Raw genomic sequence first — 25,201 nt, 5'->3', positions numbered from 1 at the left:
GAAAGCCATTGCTGAAGGAAAACTCGATAGTGTGCCGTAGAGTGTTTGCCAAGAAATATTTAGCAGACAGTACATGTGAAATGGAACTTTGTAGTCTCAGTGCTAAGCAGTATGTGTGGCATAAAGCAGACATTACACATTACCCTGCTAACACCAGCCCTTTAGTAAAACATGATGGTGGTAGGACTATTAATTTGTGGAGATACTTTGCAGTAGTGAGGACAGGGAGGCTTGTGAAGACTGAGGGGAAGGATGAATGAGGCAAAAATACAGGCAGATCTGGAGGAAAACTTGTTCCCATCCGCCATAAACTGGACACTGGGGAGAAGATTCATCTTTCAGCAGGACAGTGATCTTGAGCACCCAACCAAAAGCAACAATGGAGTGGCTTTGCAAGAAGAAAATGAGAACTTAAGTTTGGGGGGAAGTTTTTGGCTTGGATACAGGAGCTTTTGTTTTTTTCCCTTGTTTTCTCTTTGTAATAAGGACAGTCAAAATATTCAGAATTGTGTTTTAATAAGAGATGTTACGTTATATGGGATTTATTGTCCGCAAATACCATTGCATAGTTCATTGCAGATCACAAATAAAAAAGAAATGACGATATACTTCAAGAATTACAGTCCAAGTATTCATGAAACAGAATTGTTTCAAGAACATTGCAAAATGCCTGATAATTTCTAAGCTATATATTTCTAACAGTAAAGAATTCCATAACGAAGCAATTAGACAATTAAGTGAAGAATTAAAGAACTTCTTAAACCTTATTTAAATGAATGCTGGAAAATTCAATAGCATATGATCACAAGTTTTCATAGTGCTATTTGAGTCAGCATGCAGAAGCTGTACAAGACCGTATAAATATGATGGTGCAACACCATATATGATCTTAAACTCAACTATAAGTAACTTAAACCTAGCTCTGGCCTCAACTGGTAACCAATGCAATTTAACAAGATTATAAATGTTAGACGTGCCGTATTCTGAATGAGTTGCAAGCGTTTTCCAAGCATCTTTGAGCAGCCATTATATATGATATTACAGTAATCTAATCTTGATAAGGTTAAGGCCTGAACTAACAGTCTAAATTTGTCAAGGTCAAAATAATTTTGGATTGTTCTCAGTTTTTTTAAAGGGTACAGATGTGGAGAAAATATGGGGTTCATTTGCAATCCTGGATTTAAAGGCATTGTCATCTGTACTTTCAGATGTTAAATCCAATCACACCGTTTTAGCAACGATTTCTTTAGGTTTTGTGAGGCTGGTTTATAACGGCACATAAGTGCCTCTGTTCTCTTTATAAAGTGGCCCCAAACTAAGTGCTTACTTTCCTTTCCTAATTATGTTACGTTATAAAATCACGCTAACATCCTTTATTCTCTTATTCAGCTTTTTGGCCTTTTGAAGGCTAATTGTCAGGAGAGTATTTTGAATTTGCAAAAATGTATAGATGAGATTGCAAAATGGATGTGTGTAAATCATGTGCAGCTAAATCCAGTCAAGTTTTTATGACTTCGGAAACTATCTATGACTCACCTTGACCCTCAGATAAAAATGGAGGGTCGTTTACTGGCGTTGAAAGACCAAGTGTTGAGCTTGGGAGTGGGAAGCCCAAATTTTGTCAGTGGTGAGAATCTGCCATTTTCATTTGAGGCAATTAAGGACAATTGGGCTCTAGTTTTCAAAAGATAATTTTGCAGCTGCTGTTCATGCCTCTATAATTTCTTGTCTTGATTATTGTAATATTCTTTATTTGAATTTACATAAACAGGTAGTGGGAAGATTACAGGTTATCCAGAATGGGGCAGCTAGATTGCAGATTGGATGTGGGCTGAAGAGAAGAAGATTAAGTTTAAAGCACTAAATGTGATCTGTAAAATAATTCATGCAATGGGGTCCCTGGCTTACATAATAAACTGCCTAAATATGAGATGTGCAGAAGGGGCTTTAGACACTGTTTAAAGATGTGGCTATTTTATATTTTTGTGGTAAAAAGTTATAACAAATGCTAATGGAATAATTAGGGCTAGTGGGGTAAGAAGCAAGTTGGGATGGCTCTTCTGGAATTTTTCAACAGTGTGGTGTGAGTTAGTGGGTTTTCATGTTTTAAAGTGTATGTTAATGTTAAGATTTTATCCTGTGAGTCACATTAACATTTTAAAAGGTGGCATAAAAAATTTGAATCAAAGTCCAAACCTGACTTGAAGACTGCAGTCCATTGACAATCCCCAGCCAGCTTGAGTTATCTTGACAAGAAGATTGGGCAAAAACTGAACCCTCTCACCCTGCAAAGCTGGTACTCACTGATTCATAGCTGTTACTGGTGCAAAAATAATTTCCACCAAGTATTGAGTTCAGAGTATGAAGCAATCAAGACTTACTTTGGTTTCTTATTTTTAATTACTTTTTCAATATTTGTGTAATTGTTCTTTCACGTTGAAAGAGTAGAGTTTGGAATGTAGATTAGTGAAACAAGCTCCTGTTTTAATGTATTTTGGATCATATTTTTAAGCAGCAGAATATGAAAAATGTGTAAGTGTGTGAAGACTGGACCAGTACAAATGATTATAGAGAATTTATTGAGATCTTACCGTGCCTCGAAACACCTCTTTTGACATTTCAGCTGGACAAACCCAATAATGTTTCTCTGTTTCAGTGTTTTATCCTGGGGCTTCTGTTTCTGTTTTCTATGTAATGGTTCTGCCATTTTTGTTCACAGGCCCAGAGGAAGCAGCTGTGGGTAGCCCTGATAGAAAAGGCTCTGGCTAAGCTCCATGGCTCGTACTTTGCCCTCCAGGCAGGGCGTGCTATTGAAGGCCTGGCTACGCTAACTGGTGCCCCCTGCGAGAGCCTGATGCTGCAGGTCAGCTCCACTAACCCCCGTGAGGAGCCCATTGACACTGACCTCATCTGGGCCAAAATGCTGAGCTCTAAGGAGGCTGGGTAAGATGAGGGGGGAGGGGCTAACTAGCAGTAAGGAGATTGGGAAAGATATGGTGGTGGGGACTTAAGCAGGCCAAGATGTGGGGAGAGGCTAGACAAACAATAGGGAAGGCTAGGTAAAATAAGGTGAACAAAGGGGTTTAACCAGGTCTCTGAATACAAGTAATTCACCACTTTTGCTGCTTAGGTTGGTACAGCAACTGAGACATGCTGCAGGAGTATGGGAACTGCTCTGCCTGCTTAAGATCTTGTAAAGCTCTAGAAGAGTCTGATGGTTCTGTTCAGTGATGACACCATCTGCACGTGTAACTGGTGTTTCACTGTCTTCAGAGAGTACCTGTTACAGGCAGTGGCGTAGCTATGTGGGGCCACAGGGGCCTGGGCCCCCCAAATTTCCTCCTGACTTTGCTGGCAGGGGTCCCCAACCCCCGCCAGCTGAAGCCTTTTCCAGTTCAGGTCTCCAGCACCACCGCGTTGCCTGCCCTGCTGTCTCTTCCCCCTCACGTCCTGCATGCTCCTTTTAGTGAAATTGAGCATGCATGACCTGAGGAAGAAGAGAGAGCAGGGCAGGCAATGTGGTGGCGCCGGAGACCAGTACTGGAGAAGGCTTCAGCTGGCAGGGGTTGGGGACCTCCGCCAACCAAGGTACTTGCTGCCCCCCGCATGGCGGCGGCAGGGCAGCAGACTAAAATGTACCCCCACCTCGGACTCTGGCCCCCTCCCACCGCGAGGTCTGGCTAAGCCCCTGGTTACAGGTAAGTATCTTTGCTCTTTAGGGAAACTAGATAGGGTGAGGCAAGAGAAGAGGGAGCTAAGCAGCTACTTCAAGGCTAGCTAAATCAGCCTAGGGAGGTTTACTAGCTGTGAGGAGTCTGGATACATTGCGGTGGGAGAGCCATCTATCTGCAAAGAGGCAAGGTGAGATGCCAGTGGCTAATAACTAAAGAGGGTAGAAAGATAGTATAAGAAGGATGCTTAAAATGAAGAAAGGGTGTATGCTGTGCAGAGATGGGTTAGATGATGAGGGAGGAAGTTTCAGTAAGGTGAGGGGAGCTAATCATCTGTTAAGAGCTAAGCAACTATTAAGACTGAGTATAGTTAGGAAGAAGCAGAAAAGTTTGACTCTGATATTCATTATTCATTGGATAATAACTGCTAACAGTCGATGGTGAGCTTTGAAGAATCCAGAGATGATATGGATTAGAGATGAAGTGAACCAGGGCCCGTTGACCTACATGATTTAAGCTTTATTAATCTAGACGTATACAGAACAGAAAATGAGGGGCAGGAGTACATGCTTGTCATAATACAGCATTGATTGCTGAAAGAGCTGCAATTTTCTGCGAGTCACAGTGCTTTCCCATGGAAACAGGGTTTTACAAAATTGTCTGCCCAAGATGTAGGTAAGGCAGGGGCAGCCTGTGGGGAATGCAGAAGGATGCAGAGCCGTGTACAGAAATTCATTGTGGGGCTTCATTTGCAAAGTCAATAGTTGCTGAGAAGGAGGGTAGAAACTTGGGGCCATGTGCAAAAAACAGCTGCTGGATGGTAGGGCTGGCCCTAGGTTAATGTTACATGTACAGTGGTGGAAATAAGTATTTGATCCCTTGCTGATTTTGTAAGTTTGCCCACTGACAAAGACATGAGCAGCCCATAATTGAAGGGTAGGTTATTGGTAACAGTGAGAGATAGCACATCACAAATTAAATCCGGAAAATCACATTGTGGAAAGTATATGAATTTATTTGCATTCTGCAGAGGGAAATAAGTATTTAATCCCTCTGGCAAACAAGACCTAATACTTGGTGGCAAAACCCTTGTTGGCAAGCACAGCGGTCAGACGTCTTCTGTAGTTGATGATGAGGTTTGCACACATGTCAGGAGGAATTTTGGTCCACTCCTCTTTGCAGATCATCTCTAAATCATTAAGAGTTCTAGGCTGTCGCTTGGCAACTCGCAGCTTCAGCTCCCTCCATAAGTTTTCAATGGGATTAAGGTCTGGTGACTGGCTAGGCCACTCCATGACCCTAATGTGCTTCTTCCTGAGCCACTCCTTTGTTGCCTTGGCTGTATGTTTTGGGTCATTGTCGTGCTGGAAGACCCAGCCACGACCCATTTTTAAGGCCCTGGCGGAGGGAAGGAGGTTGTCACTCAGAATTGTACGGTACATGGCCCCATCCATTCTCCCATTGATGCGGTGAAGTAGTCCTGTGCCCTTAGCAGAGAAACACCCCCAAAACATAACATTTCCACCTCCATGCTTGACAGTGGGGACGGTGTTCTTTGGGTCATAGGCAGCATTTCTCTTCCTCCAAACACGGCGAGTTGAGTTCATGCCAAAGAGCTCAATTTTTGTCTCATCTGACCACAGCACCTTCTCCCAATCACTCTCGGCATCATCCAGGTGTTCACTGGCAAACTTCAGACGGGCCGTCACATGTGCCTTCCGGAGCAGGGGGACCTTGCGGGCACTGCAGGATTGCAATCCGTTATGTCGTAATGTGTTACCAATGGTTTTCGTGGTGACAGTGGTCCCAGCTGCCTTGAGATCATTGACAAGTTCCCCCCTTGTAGTTGTAGGCTGATTTCTAACCTTCCTCATGATCAAGGATACCCCACGAGGTGAGATTTTGCGTGGAGCCCCAGATCTTTGTCGATTGACAGTCATTTTGTACTTCTTCCATTTTCTTACTATGGCACCAACAGTTGTCTCCTTCTCGCCCAGCGTCTTACTGATGGTTTTGTAGCCCATTCCAGCCTTGTGCAGGTGTATGATCTTGTCCCTGACATCCTTAGACAGCTCCTTGCTCTTGGCCATTTTGTAGAGGTTAGAGTCTGACTGATTCACTGAGTCTGTGGACAGGTGTCTTTCATACAGGTGACCATTGCCGACAGCTGTCTGTCATGCAGGTAACGAGTTGATTTGGAGCATCTACCTGGTCTGTAGGGGCCAGATCTCTTACTGGTTGGTGGGGGATCAAATACTTATTTCCCTCTGCAGAATGCAAATAAATTCATATACTTTCCACAATGTGATTTTCCGGATTTAATTTGTGATGTGCTATCTCTCACTGTTACCAATAACCTACCCTTCAATTATGGGCTGCTCATGTCTTTGTCAGTGGGCAAACTTACAAAATCAGCAAGGGATCAAATACTTATTTCCACCACTGTATATACTGCCTGTTCGTACAGTAGGCTGAAAATTTGGCGAGCCGGGTTTGATTCCCACTGCAGCTCCTTGTGACTCTGGGCAAGTCACTAAACCCTTCATTGCCCCAGCTCAGGACCCTGCTGTTCTAATTCATTTTTCACCCCAAAAGTTGGAAAACATATACACTTATATGTTGGACACATGGGGGGGGGGGCTTGGGGAAGAAATTCTATAAGGATCTGACTGGATTTAGGCGGCAAGAAACAGCGTAAATGCCGGTATTCATATCATGTATGCAAATATACTGACACATACGTGTTTGAATGACCATTTTCCAGTTACGTGCTATTCTATAAGTACCCACCAGTATGTCCCAGGTATGAAATAAGTACCTGTATATAATATGTAAACTGCTTTGATTGTAACCACAAAAAGGTGGTATATCTAATCCCATCCCCTTTCCCTATAAGCTAACTTGGGACTGCATAGAGGCATCCAGAGGTTTTCATTTATTATGCATATGTTTTAAAAATTCAGCTGTCTGCGAGTAAATTAATCCCAAAACAGGAGTAAATGTATATTTAGTTTCCCTTTTTGCCTTGAAGATCAGTTCAAGTGTACAGAAAGAAAACTCTACATATACTTTTTTACATGTTGCACAGTATCAAAATTTTACCCTGAATGACTTCCTAAGAACATCTTACTGCTGGGCTAATACCTGATTCAAAACTGTTTCAAAAAGAACATCTTACTGCTGGGCTAATACCTGATTCAAAACTGTTTCAAAGTTTGATCATGCAGAAGAAAGTTTCCTTTGAATTTCTTGTTGGATCAGTAAACTATCATTAAGACTTTGCTCTGAAGAGCATCAGCCTAATGAAATCTACCCTGGTATGGACAAGGCACTTCTGCTGACCAGAGGCTTCACGTTGGCTGGTTGGCCTCATTCGGTTAAGGACCTGATCTTGTCCATTTTATGACAGAGTGGCCAGTGGGCATGATGTTGTCTCTACAATTGCTTATTTTATCTGAGATCTAGTTTTAGAATTTCAGAAAGCAGAAATTATTATATCAGAACTGGGGACAAATAGAGGAGACCACCTGTCAGTGATAGCTACCTAGAAAGGAATTAGGAGAGAAGCTCTGCATGAGTCCCTAGAAAGAGAGAAAAGAGCAAGGCAAGCAGCCATGAATGATGACTCAAAGAAATGGAAGAAGAGTAAGTATTAAGTATTATGGATGTTGCATTGTTACTCACCTTTGATATAAGGCGGGATATAAATCAATAAGCATAAAAATATAAACATAATTAGAGAAGTCATTCATGCTAGCTCAGTGAAGAGCAAAGGCATATGAAGACGGGTGGAATATTAGAAGACAAAAATAGCAAAAGTAGAATATGTTAAGAAAAGTTCACAATGAGTTTGTTTATCATCTGAAATCATGGCTGAGGTATCAGTTAGAATTCTGGAGTAGGTATGGGAGCTTGCCCTAGGCCTATCATCATTTTTGCTTCATTCTGGCTGGATATTTCATGATGAACACAGGCGTGTTCATCAGCTGATCCTTCCGTTTCATAGCTGTTCTACTGTTCTGGAGCAGAGTGTCCCATAGTTGACAGAGTTATGGTCAGAAATAGCTCAGTACGTAAGAAAAAAAAGGTTTAAAGTTTGTATTAAAAAAAAAAGCAAATTTTGCTAACATTCTTTGTACTTGTAGTATTAGCATAACAGAAAAAACATGGTTTTAATTGTAATGTGTAAAAGTCAGCTGGGCTTTTTTTTTTTTTCAAATTGTGTTTAATACTTGTGCCCTTCCTCTGCTTACGCTCTGAAGCATGGGAGGGTGCCACTCTTGCTAGAGATTGCCTGGACTGGGGGCTGGTGGCTTGCATACCCACACTTGAGACCTATGATGCCCTTCCAGTTTGCCATAAGATTGTTTTAAAAGTTCCCAAAGAACTGCATTTCATTAGAGAGGAAGTAATACCACCGCTGCCACCCAAAATGCACAGCCCCTAATCCAGGGACGCTCAATGTCAGTCTACTCCCAAGCCTTGGGTTTTCAGGATTTCTCCAATGAATATGCATGAGATCTCTTTTTGCATGTACTGCCTCCATTGTATGCAAATAGATCTCATGCATATTTATTGTGGAAATCCTGAAAACTTGACTGGTTGCAGACCTCGAGAACCGACATTGAGCACCCCCTGCTCTAATCAGTCTTGTGTATAAACTGAAAACAAAGAAACTCCAAACTGCTGCTATCAGTTACATGACTGACTGCTTTTTTTTTCCTTAAGAATTTAGAGATGGAATAGGTTTGTGATATAAGTCTGCGGCAGTGATGTGGGAGAGCATGGACTTAAGTATCCAGAAATACACTGGATCAGGGGTCCTCAGCCCAGTCCTCCGGACACAGTCACCAGTCAGGTTTTCAGGATACCCTCAATGAATATGCATGAGATGGATTTGCATAGAATTGCAGTTAGTGCATGCAAATCTCTGGTGCATATTTATTGTAGATATCCTGAAAACCTGACTGGCTGAGGGTGTCCCAAGGACTGGGTTGAGAACGAGGCTTGCTAACTGTCTACAGTGGTGGAAATAAGTATTTGATCCCTTGCTGATTTTGTAAGTTTGCCCACTGACAAAGACATGAGCAGCCCATAATTGAAGGGTAGGTTATTGGTAACAGTGAGAGATAGCACATCACAAATTAAATCCGGAAAATCACATTGTGGAAAGTATATGAATTTATTTGCATTCTGCAGAGGGAAATAAGTATTTGATCCCCCACCAACCAGTAAGAGATCTGGCCCCTACAGACCAGGTAGATGCTCCAAATCAACTCGTTACCTGCATGACAGACAGCTGTCGGCAATGGTCACCTGTATGAAAGACACCTGTCCACAGACTCAGTGAATCAGTCAGACTCTAACCTCTACAAAATGGCCAAGAGCAAGGAGCTGTCTAAGGATGTCAGGGACAAGATCATACACCTGCACAAGGCTGGAATGGGCTACAAAACCATCAGTAAGACGCTGGGCGAGAAGGAGACAACTGTTGGTGCCATAGTAAGAAAATGGAAGAAGTACAAAATGACTGTCAATCGACAAAGATCTGGGGCTCCACGCAAAATCTCACCTCGTGGGGTATCCTTGATCATGAGGAAGGTTAGAAATCAGCCTACAACTACAAGGGGGGAACTTGTCAATGATCTCAAGGCAGCTGGGACCACTGTCACCACGAAAACCATTGGTAACACATTACGACATAACGGATTGCAATCCTGCAGTGCCCGCAAGGTCCCCCTGCTCCGGAAGGCACATGTGACGGCCCGTCTGAAGTTTGCCAGTGAACACCTGGATGATGCCGAGAGTGATTGGGAGAAGGTGCTGTGGTCAGATGAGACAAAAATTGAGCTCTTTGGCATGAACTCAACTCGCCGTGTTTGGAGGAAGAGAAATGCTGCCTATGACCCAAAGAACACCGTCCCCACTGTCAAGCATGGAGGTGGAAATGTTATGTTTTGGGGGTGTTTCTCTGCTAAGGGCACAGGACTACTTCACCGCATCAATGGGAGAATGGATGGGGCCATGTACCGTACAATTCTGAGTGACAACCTCCTTCCCTCCGCCAGGGCCTTAAAAATGGGTCGTGGCTGGGTCTTCCAGCACGACAATGACCCAAAACATACAGCCAAGGCAACAAAGGAGTGGCTCAGGAAGAAGCACATTAGGGTCATGGAGTGGCCTAGCCAGTCACCAGACCTTAATCCCATTGAAAACTTATGGAGGGAGCTGAAGCTGCGAGTTGCCAAGCGACAGCCCAGAACTCTTAATGATTTAGAGATGATCTGCAAAGAGGAGTGGACCAAAATTCCTCCTGACATGTGTGCAAACCTCATCATCAACTACAGAAGACGTCTGACCGCTGTGCTTGCCAACAAGGGTTTTGCCACCAAGTATTAGGTCTTGTTTGCCAGAGGGATTAAATACTTATTTCCCTCTGCAGAATGCAAATAAATTCATATACTTTCCACAATGTGATTTTCCGGATTTAATTTGTGATGTGCTATCTCTCACTGTTACCAATAACCTACCCTTCAATTATGGGCTGCTCATGTCTTTGTCAGTGGGCAAACTTACAAAATCAGCAAGGGATCAAATACTTATTTCCACCACTGTATTTAAAATACAGATTGATGGCAGTTCTATAAGCGGGGCCCCTCCTTTTGGGCACACCGATGCATTGCTATGAGTGTCTATTCTAGAATGGCGTCTGGATGCCAAGACATCATTATAGAAGAATACTGGCGTCGCCCAATATCAGCAAGCCTTACATTTAGGCATGCATAGTTAACACCAGGCTTAGACCTGGCATAACTTCGGATTCCTAAATGCAGCAAGAGCATGTGTAGCATAAGAATTCTGTAAGTTACGCGTGTAACTTGGAGCACCGCCCATCATAGGAGCCAGCTCTGTGGCTGCTTGAGCACCCCCAATATTGAGCAAAACTTTGACTGTGTCCAGGGAAGGGTAGTTTCCATTGGGTGTAGCATCCCCAGTCATTTTGAAAAGTTGGCTCCTATTCCGCCCATGTGTACGCCCCCTTGCAGTTCCACGCTATAACACTTATAGACTAGCGCTTAGGGCGCTTACACACGCAAAAGAGCGTGTTGCCATGAGCGCCTAGTTATAGAATTGCCCTTATGCGTGCTAGTTCATTCCTCGAGATGGCATTCTGCATAGAGAACAGTCATTTTAACTAATTTTTCCCTCTCTCCACGGAGCTGGGATGCTAATGGCATCCTATAGAGCAGTGAGTTCATAGCTCATTTCATCTTCTCACTGTCAAGAGAGAACTAATATTTATTGTGCTTTTGGGGGTTTGTCCTCTAATTCCAGATTCCTCATGGGAGCTTCCTGTGGAGGGGGAAACATGAAGGTAGATGATACTGCATACGAGAGCATGGGGCTCCGGCCACGACATGCATACTCCATACTGGACGTACGGGACGTGCAGGGGTACAGGTAAGAAGCCGGGCCTGGAGGAGGCTGGAAGTACTTATGCTTGGATAAATAAAACCTGTGAAAGAGATGTTATGCCTGCGTCCCTTGGGGATAGATTTCATGTTAACATGTGAACGGTGTTCAAATAGACAACATAGAAGTTAAGGCTGTGAAGGGCGTAGGAGACAGCACAAAGGAAGTTACATCCTGTGCTACTATTCTCAGGAGATAGAGTGCCTGAGCCTTATAGGCAGGGCCAGATGTCTGATGACAATATTCCAGAGGCATCCTGATGAGATGAGAAGGAGCAAAGATGCATTACGTCAATTTGGTAAGAGGAAAATGAGAAGCAGTGCAGAGAGATACTGAGTACAGAATGATTAAAATGTTATTTTTTATTTAAGCAACAAGAACAAGGGGGATAGTGCAGAGAAGAGAGAATCTCAGTAGGCAATTTACTGAACCCTTCGTATGTATAATGTTTAGAAAGATTTTTAGTAACTTGTTTAAAAATATGATGAAGCTCCACCTGAACAGGACATTCTATTCTTTTCTGTTCCCAGCATTTATATCTCGCTGATATCAACATGGAATCAAAGCGGGTTACAAAACAAATTACTGTAAAACACTTACTAGACAAATTCAAGATATTTACTAAAAAGATAGGTCTTTAAAGCTTTCCGGAATTGCAAATAATTGAGTAAACTCCGAATTTGAACTGGAATCAAATTCCAGATTTTACTTAATTGATAATTAAAAGAACTTTCATGTAAGCATTTAATATAAACTCCTTAAAAGTAGGGAAACCCAGACTTAATAAAGATCCAAAATGAGGTGCGGACCGAAGCACAGGAAAAGTAAATAATTGAACATGAGCATAAGGACAGCAGTTGCATATAATTTTATACACTAGACATGCCACCTTCAATACATGCACAGACTGGCAACCAATGCAGATCTCCAAGCTAAGCTCAGTAGTGACTAAAAGCTTTGGATGTTTTGCATTAGTTAAATGTCAGTTGCTTTGTTGATTTATTGGACAGCTGTTTGCAGTATTGAAACTATCTTTATGGTCAGTGCTAGTTTTTGTAAAGAAAGTTACTGTGGTTTTCTGTCAAAGATTTCTCAACTATGTGACCATAGTACAAAGTGCTTCTATTTATAGTGAAACCTTGTGTTCAGAAGAGATATCCTCATATTAACACTTCCTCTTGCACTATGTATATTTCTTCTGCAGGTTGTTACGATTGCGGAATCCTTGGGGCCGCTTCTCCTGGAACGGCAGTTGGTCTGATGAGTGGTCCCTCTGGCCAGCGCCTTTGCGGCATGAGTTGATGCCACATGGAAGCAGTGAAGGGGTCTTCTGGATGGAATATAATGATTTCATCAAGTAAGACAACTTGGTACCTTTTTCCTGTTCTCTGTCTTATTTGTTTCTTTGTAATTTCTTACGCCTGCAAGCCCAAAAGCTATCTAAGTGGTGTACATTCAGGTACAGTAGGTATTTTTCTGTCCCTGGAGGACTGACAATCTGAGTTTGTACCTGAGACACGTTAAGCGACTTTCCAAGGTCAGAAGGAGCTGCAGTGGGATTTGAACTGGGCTCCTCTGGTTCTCAGCCCACTGCTCTAATCATGAGGCTGCTCCTCCACTTTTACCGCACTGGAGGTTTTTTTTCTCACAATTCTGTAGGCGTTTTGGTGATTTTACGTTACACATGCCTTTGCCTTCACTCCTTGCCACTGTCTGAAAGCTGATCCCATGCAGTATGGATCTTAGGTCCATCCCAGTTTGACAGTTCCTGTCTTTGCTCTGATTCATTAATTCTGTCAAGCTAATCTTTGATGATCGCATTTGAGTGCTATACACTTGCTCAGGGATGAACGTCAAGAATTAAAGCAAGGGAGAAGTTGATAATCTGTGAAACAATCAAAACGGAACAGTGTGGCAATACAGAATAGGATGAGAAGGACATATAGCAGCGCCCAATGTGCGGGCACAGCAGAATGCTATGATTATGGTCATAATGTGCCCCACCCAAAGAACTTCAACCCCAAACTGTCTTATTTCACGAAGCTCACTAAACTGTTCCATCCTACAGAAAACATTCTCATTTATTACCATGGGTGTTTCAGAATAAGTATGTTGCTGTTGTGTGTGTGTTTGTCTTTGGGGGAGGGGGGATGAGGAACAGTCTTTATGTGGTGGAGCCCAGTTCAAAGATCTATTTAAATCACCTTCTTCCTCATCCTATATAATAAAACGCACCTCCAACATTCTGAAGCTGACTGCATGGCTGAGGCATTCCTGCGCTCTGTATCCATCTCCTGAATTGACATCACGTATGTCCGGGTTCGTCACAAGCAGAAGTGACCAACCACACGAGGTTTCTCGGCTTCAGAATGTTGGAGGTGCATTCTGTTAAATAGGATTGGTCAGTTCCTTGAAGCACAGCCAGAGCTCAGCGTCCTGCACAGTAACGCTCAGACACCAGAGGGGGGGCCTGACACCAGAGGGAGGGGGGGGGCCTGACACCAGAGAGGGGGGGGGGGAGATATCTCTGTCACACACTCTCTCTCTCACACACACTCTCTCTCACAGTCAGTCTTTCTCTCTCACACTGTCTCTCACACACTCTATGTCTCACACTGTATCACATTCACTCTCTATGTGTCACACAGTCACTCACACACTCTCTTGGTCTCAAACACTCAGTCTCACAGAGAGTCTGTGTCTCACACACTCTCTCTCTCTCGCACACACTGTATCTGTGTGAAACACACTCTCTCTCACACTGTCTCTCACATACACACTTGCACACACTCTCATTCTCACACACACACTCTCTCTCTCTCACAGACACACTCACCCACCCAGACTCACTCTCTCTCTCACACACAGTCACTCTCACATACACTCTTTCAAACATACACATTCCGAGGAAAACCTTGCTAGCGCCCGTTTCATTTGTGTCAGAAACGGGCCTTTTTTACTAGTGCACTATAATGTAATACAGATGCTTTGTGAATTAAGGGAGATACAGACAAGCATTTTGCCTCACTACTTATGATGGAAAGGCTGGGAGAAAATAAGCCAAAAGGAATAATAGACCCCAACCTCAGGCACAGTGTGGTTTGTGTAATCCATAAGCAGGGTAAATCATGTCAAAATGACAGCAAAATCAGTTGATAATTATCCAAAAGTACTGAAAAGAAAGTGTGAAGTGTTGCATGACCACTATAGCTATAATGTCAACAATATTTACAGGCAGGACTTGAAAGAGCACAAATACTACCCAGATTCGAGGGGTATATAAAATCCATCTATACACCACAATTCCAGGGGAAATGCTGAAAGCCGTTATAAAGAAGGAGAAGGTTGGGTGTATGGTGAGGAGGGGAATTACTACCAAAGATCAGCTGCGGTCAGCAGCAGTAAGTAGCACCAGATGGGGCACTAGAACACTTTTCTGTTTGGAGGGGCCAAAACAAAGCAATCTCTGGTTCCACCTCCCAAGGCTTCTAGTGGCTGAAGCTGTGCTAGGCAAAATAGAGGTAGGGTCACGATCCTATGGCTCACTTCATTTCACTGCCAATGAGACCCACCTTAATGTATGTTTTGAGAAGATTAGCTATCGGCCTGATGTGGGAGAGATGATCAATGTAGGTTAGCTGGCATTTTCTACATTTTTTTCTATGGCTCCCCCAGACATTTAATTGTTTAAATTGTGAAAGGTTAGGGTTCATAAGTACATAAGTGTTGCCATACTGGGACAGACCAAAGGTCCATCAAGCACAGCATCCTGTTTCCAACAGTGGCCAATCCAGGTTACAAGTACCTGGCAAGATCCCAAAACAGTACAATACATTTTATGCTGCTTATCCTAGAAATAACAAACAAAATACACAGAGTGTATAGATGCCAATGCGATAGTCTTAAATACTGTTAGACTAAAGTGAAGGAGAGTCTCATATATAATTTTTTTAGTAATATTCTTTTCACTCAATAGGTGAATATATTACATATGTTCATGTCATAATCATTGACTCCGCCTCCACCATCCCTTTTATAATGGCAAAAGACAACTTGCTCTGCTTATTCTATATTGAATGTCTGTAGATGTGTATTTATCAAACAAACACACTGCACTTATCTTAGGCAAATTGGTGCCCTCTTAAAACCCCGACAGGTTCCCGTTTCGTATAGACTTTGTCAAGGGGGAGTGGCTACAATTCTGTCGAAGAGAAGGAAAAGACAACAAAAAAAACAGACGTCAAGTCTCTTATGTTTATATCTAGAGAAGTTTAACAATAGGTTAAGATATAAACATAAGAGACTTGACGTCTGTTTTTTTTTGTTGTCTTTTCCTTCTCTTCGACAGAATTGTAGCCACTCCCCCTTGACAAAGTCTATACGAAACGGGAACCTGTCGGGGTTTTAAGAGGGCACCAATTTGCCTAAGATAAGTGCAGTGTGTTTGATAAATACACATCTACAGACATTCAATATAGAATAAGCAGAGCAAGTTGTCTTTTGCCATTATAAAAGGGATGGTGGAGGCGGAGTCAATGATTATGACATGAACATATGTAATATATTCACCTATTGAGTGAAAAGAATATTACTAAAAAAATTATATATGAGACTCTCCTTCACTTTAGTCTAACAGTATTTAAGACTATCGCATTGGCATCTATACACTCTGTGTATTTTGTTTGTTATTTTAACATATGTGACAGAGTGACGGCCTGAACTATTTCCTTAGTTATCCTAGAAATAAGCAGTGGATTTTCCCCATCTTAATAATGGCTTATGGACTTTTCTTTTAGGAAGCTATCCAAACCTTTTTTAAACCCCGCTAAGCTAACTGTTTTTACCACATTCTTTGGCAACGAATTCCAGAGTTTAATTACACATTGCGTGAAGAAATATTTTCTATGATTTATTGTAAATTTAGTACTTTCTAGCTTCATTGCGTGCCCCCTAGTCTAGTATTTTTGGAACAAGTAAACAAGTGATTCACGTTGACCTGTTCCACTCCACATTTTATAGACCTCTATCATATCTCCCCCCAGCCGTATTTTCTCGAAGCTGAAGAGCCCTAGTCACTTTAGCCTTTCCTCACAGAGAAGTCATCTAATCCCCTTTATCATTTTCGTCACCCTTCTCTGTACCTTTTCTAATTCAACTATATCTTTTTTGAGATATGATGATCAGAATTGCACACAGTATTTGAGGTGAGGTCGCACCTTGGCGCGATATAAAGGCATTATAACATTCTTATTTTTGCTTTCAATTTTTTTCCAAATACCTAACATTCAATTTGCTGCCGCCACACAATGAGCAGAAGTTTTCAACATGTCAACGACCCTTTCCTGGTCGGTGACTCCTAATGTGGAACCTTGCATCACGTAACTATAGTTCAGGTTCCTCTTTCCTACATGCATCACTTTGCACTTGCTCACATTAAACATCATCTGCCATTTGGATGCCAAGTCTCGTAAGGTCCTCTTGCAATTTAACAACTTTGGATAACTTTGTGTTGTCAGCAAATTTAATTACCTCACTAGTTACTGCCATATTTAGATCATTTTTAGGCTTAGGGGAGGTTTCCCTTCCAGCCTTGAATCTACCAGAGGATTCAGGAGCTCACAGTATAACTGTCAGTAGAGTGTTTTGAGTAGAGTGGAGGGGACACTTTGGAAAAGGTACAGGAGTGGGGTATTTTTGAAGGGGGCTGCATCAGATCATTCCCAACTCATAGTATGTGTGCTAGTCTGAATCTGATTTGGCTGCAGCTGAAGTGGTAATATCCCTACACCATCTGCATGTTCTGTTGGCTGTGATTCACAATTCATTATACACAGGCACAAATCAAGGCAAACCCAGAATTTCACTGATATCTGTTATGTCGAGCAGATATTAGGAATCCACTATCCCATGTTGACTTGTCATTTGCTTGGATTGGTATTTATTTTTTGCTGCATCCTTCCTGGCTGTTGTCCAGGCGTGCTATAGAGGGTACCCCAGCTCTCTTTTACTGCCGTTCTCTCCTCCGGTGTAATAACCCCATGCTGATGCTCAGGGGAGCTCTTTGTGCTCCAACTCTGCTTGAGTTTCATGGCTTCAGTTTATTTTAACTGCACATCCACCACCTGTAGAATAATGATGCTGATTAGATCTGTGTCTGGCCAGTGAGTGGTTAGGAACAGCTCCCAAGGCTGCAGTAAGAGGGATATTAGAGAAGGGTTTGGAGATTGCAGGCTGGGTTATTTAGACTGGCAAATCTGTACGCCACATTAATAGAGCTGAAATTTCCTTAAACTAAGAGCTTTACATTTTCCTCTACCCAGGAAGGAATGTTTTAATTCTTTTTTTCACTGTACTTTTCTCCTCCTTTCATTTTTCTTTTTTCTTTCTGCCTCATCTTCTGTTTTTATGATTATTTTTATTATTTATCCTTTGCTGTCATCTTGCCTCTCCCTTCATGGCCCATTTAACACTGACAGACTACCTGGCTAGAAGTGGTTGCAAGTGAAATCTCAGGGGCTTATAGGCAGCATACTCGTTCAATATTCATAGTTGTCATGTATAAGCATAACAGGCCGGATAGTCAGAAAAGGCTGAGTTCCTTTTTTTTCAGTCAGACTTAGGAGTAATGAGTTTTCAGTTAAACATTCATTTAATTTAGAAGCTTAACAGTTATGCAGATATATTTAGACCTGCTATTCATTTGCTTAGGGGGTCTTTTACAAAGGCGCACTAGCGTTTAGCGTGCCTTAGTAAAACACCTCCTTAGATTTCTGTCTAATTTATGAGCCAGTGCTAAGCTCCTAACTTTTCCCCCCACCCTAACTCCACTCTTGTTGCCATCCACTTTTCATATCTCCTAAATTTATGAGTTTAGTGGACTTTTGAATATAAAGTTGTACATCCGACCCCAGTACATTTTCAAGGAGGTCAGTTTAGGAGCTTAACTCTCAAAGCCAAAAGCATAAACCCTTAGAATGTCGGGCTCAACATGTATGGCCAGAGTTACCATATAGCTCCATGTCTGCAGGGATACATTGTCAGACCTGGTTTTGTAGGGACATGTACTTAATTCTAAGTCCAAGAGCATTTAATAAGATTGAAAGCAGGATTGGCTCAGTCTCTCCCTTTGAGCATGGAGCTATGTAGGAACCCTACCCTATAAAATTAAAGAACAGATCTTTGTACTTTTCATCATTTATTTAAAAGAAAAGACACAATTGGATATTGGGGGATGTAGGACACATATACCAGACAAAATAGCTCCAACATGAAATCATTTGTACTAAATTGGTATAACAGAGAAAAGCCCTCAGAAACCGCTGGTAAAATACCAATGGTTTTATGCGTGGTTATATATTACTCGAATTATAACTCACGCAGCGTTTCTATCACTGGGCGAAAAACTCTGTGAACCTCGGGCTGAATTTTTTAAGCCTCTAACAACAAAAAAGTATTCAGTGAATACTTTTTTGTTGTTTGAGGCTTAAAAAATTGAGCCCGAAGTTCACAGAGTTTTTCGCCCAGTGATAGAAACGCTGCATGAGTTATAATTCGAGTAATATATAACCACGCATAAAACCGTTGGTATTTTACCAGCGGTTTCTGAGGGCTTTTCTCTGTTATACCAATTTAGTACAAATGATTTCATGTTGGAGCTATTTTGTCTGGTATTAGTTTACATTTTTTGCTCCAACAATACTGCATTTTGTTCCGGTGATTATCTGATGTAGGACACATCCCAGGCATGTAGTACTTGATAGCTTTTCCTAATACTGCAGGAGATTACCCCCAAACATTTTTTTTTTTTTTTTTTTACAATTTTACATAGATTGTAGAGCTGCGACTTGGAACTTAGAGGGGAAACCAACAGCTCAGCAGTATCGTATAGCAGAAACCAATAATTCCAGAAGAGGGGGTTTAGTTATTTAAAATATAACTTGCCTTCCCGGTTCACATGTTAATTGTACTTACAGTAGCAATTATACCTCAGTTCTTCTAAATATTACTTTACCTGGTCTTTTGCTGTATTATTCCTTCTTTCCTTTGCTGTTATCCACAAATCTCCTGCCTTTTTTTGTTTTCACCGTTCTATGGCCATTGCCCCATTTTGAATTTTTTTTTCTTGTTAGCACTTTGTGTTTCTCTTATATGCGCATACCGGGTTGTGTGCTGTTAGTTTGCCAGTGAAGAGGAGAAAAAGAAGCAGGGTTGTCCCTATCTGAGTCTCTTTCCATGGCCTCTTTGATGCGTCCTAGTTCCCTGTTGAATTGGAAGTATTAAATCTCTGCTATGCAGGTGCTAATGATCCTCTGGATTCTTGCACTTATCGAGGTAACACGCTGTGGGTGGGAGGTGTTGCCTAGATTGTATTATAGCAGTGCTTCTCAATCCAGTCCTTAAGGCACACCTAGTCCCATCAGGCTTTCAGGATATCTATAATGAATATGCATATGAGAGATTTACATGCATTGCCTCCTTGGTAGAATGAGAGGACATGAAATGAGATTGAAGAGGGGCAGACTCAAGAAAAATGTCAGGAAGTATTTTTTCACGGAGAGAGTAGTGGATGCTTGGAATGCCCTCCCACGGGAGGTGGTGGAAATGAAAACGGTAACAGAATTCAAGCACACATGGGATAAACATAAAGGAATCCTGTTCAGAAGGAATGGATCCTAAGGAGCTTAGCCGAGATTGGGTGGCAGAGCTGGTGGCGGGAGGCGGGGATAGTGCTGGGCAGACTTGTACGGTCTGTGCCCTGAAAAGGACAGGTACAAATCAAGGTAAGGTATACACAAAAAGTAGCACATATGAGTTTATCTTGATGGGCAGACTGGATGGACCATGCAGGTCTTTTTCTGCCGTCATCGTTATCTACTATGTTGGTACGTAAATCTGTCTCATGCATATTCATTATGGATATCCTGAAAGCCTGATGGGACTAGATGTGCCTCAAGGACTGGGTTGAGAAGCACTGCATTACAGGAATTTATAATATATTTGCATAAATGTATGCCCTGCCCAAACTCTGCCCATGTGAATACTCTCCTTCACAGTTCACACTGTGACACATTGGCATGTACTTACAGAATAGCACGTAACTGGAAAACGGTCATTTACACACGTATGTGTCAGTATACGTGACATGACTACTGAAATTTATTCTCTTTCTTGCCGCCTAAATCCAGGCGGCTCCTGATAGAATTACCCCGCCCCCCCCCCACCACCACCACCATGTGTCCAGTATGTGTGCATATGTTTTTTCAATTTTTGGTGTGAAAAAATGACATTAGAATAGCAGGGTCCTGAGCTGGTCCAAATAGGGGCAGTTTTGAAGGGAGTCTCTGCTTGGAAATGCATGCATACTTTTTTCCTGTGGGGGAAAAGAGGAAGCACCTAGAACTGGGTTATCCCACTAGAGTATATGTGGGTAGTTTTATTTTCAATTCCACGCGTACTAGCAGACTGTGTGAGTACCAGTGTCCTACAGGGACAGGGGTACAACATTTTTTTCAAAGGGGAATTCCAGGGGGAGTTTCCTTTTAAAATGAACCTGCAGACCATAGGAGAGTCTGAAAATTCTACAAGGGTGAGTGGAGTCAACATTTGTTATGTTATAAAGTTGACTGAACCTGGAAATTTGAAGTAACGGTCATATTTTTCAACTAGACTCAAAATAGATCAAATGGTAATTGTACCTCCTTGCTTTTATATAATGTAACTTGTACAACACTGTTTTCCATCCTATATCTGTTTTAAGTTCATTGCAGGTCTTATTCAAAGAGCAGTTTTTTCTCTTTATTGAATAAATATGCCCTGCCTATCTAATCTGCTCCTGTCTAGTGCCACCTAGTTGTGCTAGTCTGTAAAAGCACTCTTAAGGCTTGCCACTAAAGCAGAGGGAGGGCACCTGTCTTGCCGTATTTCTTACAGCAAGGAGAGACCCATCAGCTTCTGCCTTTTTCTAGCTCTTCATCACAGGAATAGAAAGCACGTAGGACTCCTAGATCTGTGCTATCAACACTCAAAGGACACAGCTCCCAACAGCCTATTAAAGCCCCTTTGGTAATTAGGACTGGTTTGTCCTAGGGAGGGGGAGGAGGAGAGATGGGGACCTGCTTAATCTCTTCATGTTCTACTCTAGTTACTGAATTATTATAAACTGACTTGGTGCACCTTCCAGCCAAAAGGCGGTATACCAATTTGCTGAGTAAATTAAACTAATTCATATATGTGGCCTACTGTAGTACCTTAGTTAACTGAAATGATTTTCTTCAGTAATTGTCCTGGTGGACGATCTAGCTTCTGATTAATTTATTTTACATAGCACTGTTTAGTAAAGAAATATTTTGGCCAAAAAGTAAATGCTGTATTTTGCAGCTTTGACCCTCTCCTAAAACCCACACGCATCACATGGTTTTGTGTGTGCGTGTGTGTACGTGTATATCATCCCCCACTCCCACACTACTTATTTCAAAAGCGGTACTAGATGTGCACAACACTGTACAAATACCCATAAGAGATGGTCCCCGCTCCATGGAGCTTATAACAACAAATTTGTTTATTTTAGTACACATGATTAAAACCAACATGAGCATTCGGGAGTAACTTCACCAGTAAAAAGCCTAATGATTTGTTATTATTTCTGTGACCTCCCTACTTTTCTTTCTCTTCCTCCAGGTATTTTGACTCTGTGGACATTTGCAAAATTCATTCAGATTGGCACGAGGTGCGGGTACAGGGCACATTCCCCAATAAAGCCAGCAGTCCCATGACCGTAACATCGCTGACTGTAGTGGAACGTACAGCCTTGGAGTTTGCTCTGTTTCAGGAGGGCAGCAGGTACAATCTTTATAGGATGCCTCGTTGTTGCACTTGCTGCCTAAAAGTTTCTTTTTTTTTTATAACGTCATGTGCAGGAAGTATAGAAATGAATGTGTGTGTGTGTGTGTGTGTGTGTGGCGAGGGGGGGGGGGAGGGAGTAGGAGCTACTGTTGCACAGTGGATTAGCAAGCTAGCATTTATCTCATTAAAGGATTGGGTTCAAATCAGTGAAATGAGATTAAATAGCTGTATGTCTGTGTGCCTGAAAATTTAACATGATTTACAGTGTCCATTTAGGAGGGGCCCAAGAGTAGTACAGCAGAGGGATGGAGACCAAGGTTTTTGCAGGTCAGGAGTGAGATGGATTGACTGAGTTCTGGGGAAGTCTCGGTGCCAGAATAGTACAGCTGCTGCAGGGCAGGAGTGAGGTACATGCACAGAACTATTTTGGGGCTCAGTACTGGAATGCCAGGAGGAGATGCAGGTCATGATTAAGATGCACTGATAGTCAATTGGGACTCAGTTCTGCAATAGCAAGTTCAGCTAAGAACTTTATTTTATTCATTATGAAAATAAACTGATATTGCGCTCTCTATTAATTCATCTTTTTTCTTCCTGACTTTTGTCCTCTTCCCTCTCAGGCGCTCAGACACAGTTGACAGTCATTTGTTGGACCTCTGCATCATGGTGTTTCGCGCCTCCTTTAACAGTGGCAACAAGCTGACCCTGGGCCGGCTGATGGCACACAGTAAACGGGCGGTGAAGAAGTTTGTGGGCTGTGACGTGATGCTGGAGCCGGGCGAGTATGCAGTAGTGTGCTGTGCCTTCAACCACTGGCATATATCCATGCCAGGCACCTCTGTGGCCCAGGGTAAGGCACCTGTAACAGGGTGGCATGATAGAGGGAACAAAAGAAGGATCTCCTGCTGGCCCAGCCAGGTGAGCTGTTCCTTTAGCTCACAGGTTGCAGGTTCAAATCCCGAGTCCTCTGGTGTTAGGAGTGTTGCAGCGTGATTGAAACCCACTGAGGCTCTGTCCTAACTGCTGGCATATTCTCATGGTTGAGTGCAAAGAGCTCGTGTACCATACCAGAAGTATATGTGTATATGAAAATTAATATACAGCTAGAATTTGTTTATTGGACCAACATTTTTATCTTCATATGTGGCTATATTTTGAGAAATATTTCTTTGGAAGAGTACCCTATAGTCTCTAATTAACCTGGCAGGTCTGGAGAGGACTTATGGGCAATAAATTAAAGAGCAAGCTATCTTGAGGTGGAAAGTGTCTAGTTTACATGAGCTTCTCTCCATGCTTCCTGTTTTTCAGCACTTGTTGGCTCTCTCCAAACCCCTTTCTCCCCATCCCAGGGCTGGTGTTATGGGGGTGCAAACAGGGCAATTGCCATAGCCCCCCCCCCAGGATAAAGGGAGCCCCAAGCCTACATGAAACTGAAGGAGACAGCCTATTGTTTGCCTTTGGGGACCCCTTCCTAATGTTTTGCTCTGGGCCCCAGCATACTGAATGCCAGCCCTGGCACATCTCTCCACCTCCCCTCCCCTCTCATGTTGACCTCTGAACTCATCGCTGTAAACTAATTTGAATGGTTAGTGAATTCTAATGTTCTTTCTGTGTAATGTGGCATCAGTACTGAGCTATAATAAAGTTGTATGTGTTTCACAGGGCGATAACCACTCTCAGTTTGCGATAATGATGGTGTTCCTTCTCTTCCCTTCACACAGTGTGCATTCTGCTAATCTTTATATTATGAGGGCGGCAAGTCAGGATTGAGGTGCATTGGCAAAGTTGTATGTGGGACTCAGTACTGGGTCAGCAGGTCAGGATTAGGAATACTAGCAGAATTGTGTACTGGAATTACGGTGGCCACCTGGCTGTTTCTGCAACTTTAGCTCTTCTTGTTTTTCCCTACAATGTGCAAAAAATTATAGCTTTGAACTGTCTGAGCAAAGCAGAATTGTAGGTTCATATAATCTACGATCAGACCAACCTGACCAGCCGAAATTGAGCAAGGAGTGTTGCGGAGCAATGTAGCGACAGATTGGGGCTCTAAGTATTGGGAAGCTGCAAATCAACATTGAGGCACATTGGCAGAGCTATTTAGCCTCTGTGCATATAACGTTCTCCACAGTTTGAGGAGGCATTTGCAAGGGTGAGGTTGGGGTAGGATGTTACTTGCACATATACTTTTGAATTTTACCTGAAACATTCTTCTGACCAAACAGCAGGTGTAAAAATGTGCACATAGGGGCAATTCTATAACTTGGGGCCAAGATGTAGACTCCACTATGAGGCGTGCTTAGTGTTAATTCTATAATGGCTTCAGGGTGCACCAAATAGTTATGCAAAGTCATGTTGGCGTGCTGAAACATAGGCGCACCCACTTAAGACAGGTCAGTGCTGAAGTGTGACATGCGCAACTGAAAGTCTTTTATAATTTGTGTGCATTCCTTGGCAGCCCGCCCATGTGTACGCCCTCATAACCCTCCAGATTATATAAAGTTGGGTGTCCAAATTTCCGACTAGTGTGCAAATTTGGGCGTGCAACATAACCCAAGTAAATTCACCACCATAACCACCCCAAACTTTTCCCTTCCCGTCTCAAACACTCTGAAAATTCTTGGAGTTACCATTGACCGAAATCTCACACTCGAAAACCATGTGAAGAATACAACTAAGAAGATGTTCCACTCCATGTGGAAACTCAAAAGAGTAAAACCGTTCTTCCCAAGGGCCATTTTTCGTAATCTGGTACAATCAATGGTACTAAGCCACCTGGACTATTGCAATGCACTCTACGCTGGCTGCAAAGAACAGACCATCAAGAAACTTCAAACAGCCCAGAATACCGCAGCCAGACTCATATTTGGAAAAACAAAATATGAAAGTGCAAAACCCCTAAGAGAGAAACTACACTGGCTCCCCCTTAAAGAACATACCGCATTCAAGATCTGCATGATAGTTCATAAAATCATCTATGGAGATGCCCCGACCTACATGCTAGACCTCGTGGACCTGCCACCCAGAAATGCTAAAAGATCTGCCCGCACATTTCTTAATCTACACTTCCCCAGCTGTAAAGGATTCAAATACAGACTAACACATTCGACCAGCTTCTCCTACATGAGCACACAGCTGTGGAATGCACTACCAACTAACTTGAAAACAATTAACGAAATAACCAACTTTCGCAAATCTCTGAAAACCTATCTCTTCAA

The 25,201-nt window shown here is 42.4% G+C and overlaps 1 protein-coding gene across 3 annotated transcripts in view; it reads left to right on the top strand.

The window, feature by feature from the left end:
- CAPN15 (calpain 15) overlaps nucleotides 1–25,201 on the top strand; it is a 248,044-nt gene that overhangs the window by 208,265 nt on the left and 14,578 nt on the right. For all 3 annotated transcript variants that reach the window (XM_030211465.1, XM_030211463.1, XM_030211464.1), the window contains 5 exons: nucleotides 2,720–2,943; nucleotides 11,007–11,132; nucleotides 12,349–12,501; nucleotides 21,822–21,983; nucleotides 22,607–22,836. In XM_030211465.1, coding sequence (XP_030067325.1) covers nucleotides 2,720–2,943; nucleotides 11,007–11,132; nucleotides 12,349–12,501; nucleotides 21,822–21,983; nucleotides 22,607–22,836 — 895 coding nt within the window. The remainder of the gene's footprint in view (nucleotides 1–2,719; nucleotides 2,944–11,006; nucleotides 11,133–12,348; nucleotides 12,502–21,821; nucleotides 21,984–22,606; nucleotides 22,837–25,201) is intronic.

This window comes from Microcaecilia unicolor, chromosome 8, assembly GCF_901765095.1.
Source record: "Microcaecilia unicolor chromosome 8, aMicUni1.1, whole genome shotgun sequence".
Classification (NCBI taxonomy): Eukaryota; Metazoa; Chordata; class Amphibia; order Gymnophiona; family Siphonopidae; genus Microcaecilia; species Microcaecilia unicolor.
Note: the sequence above shows the minus strand (reverse complement) of the source record. Positions and strands in the feature narration are given on the sequence as shown.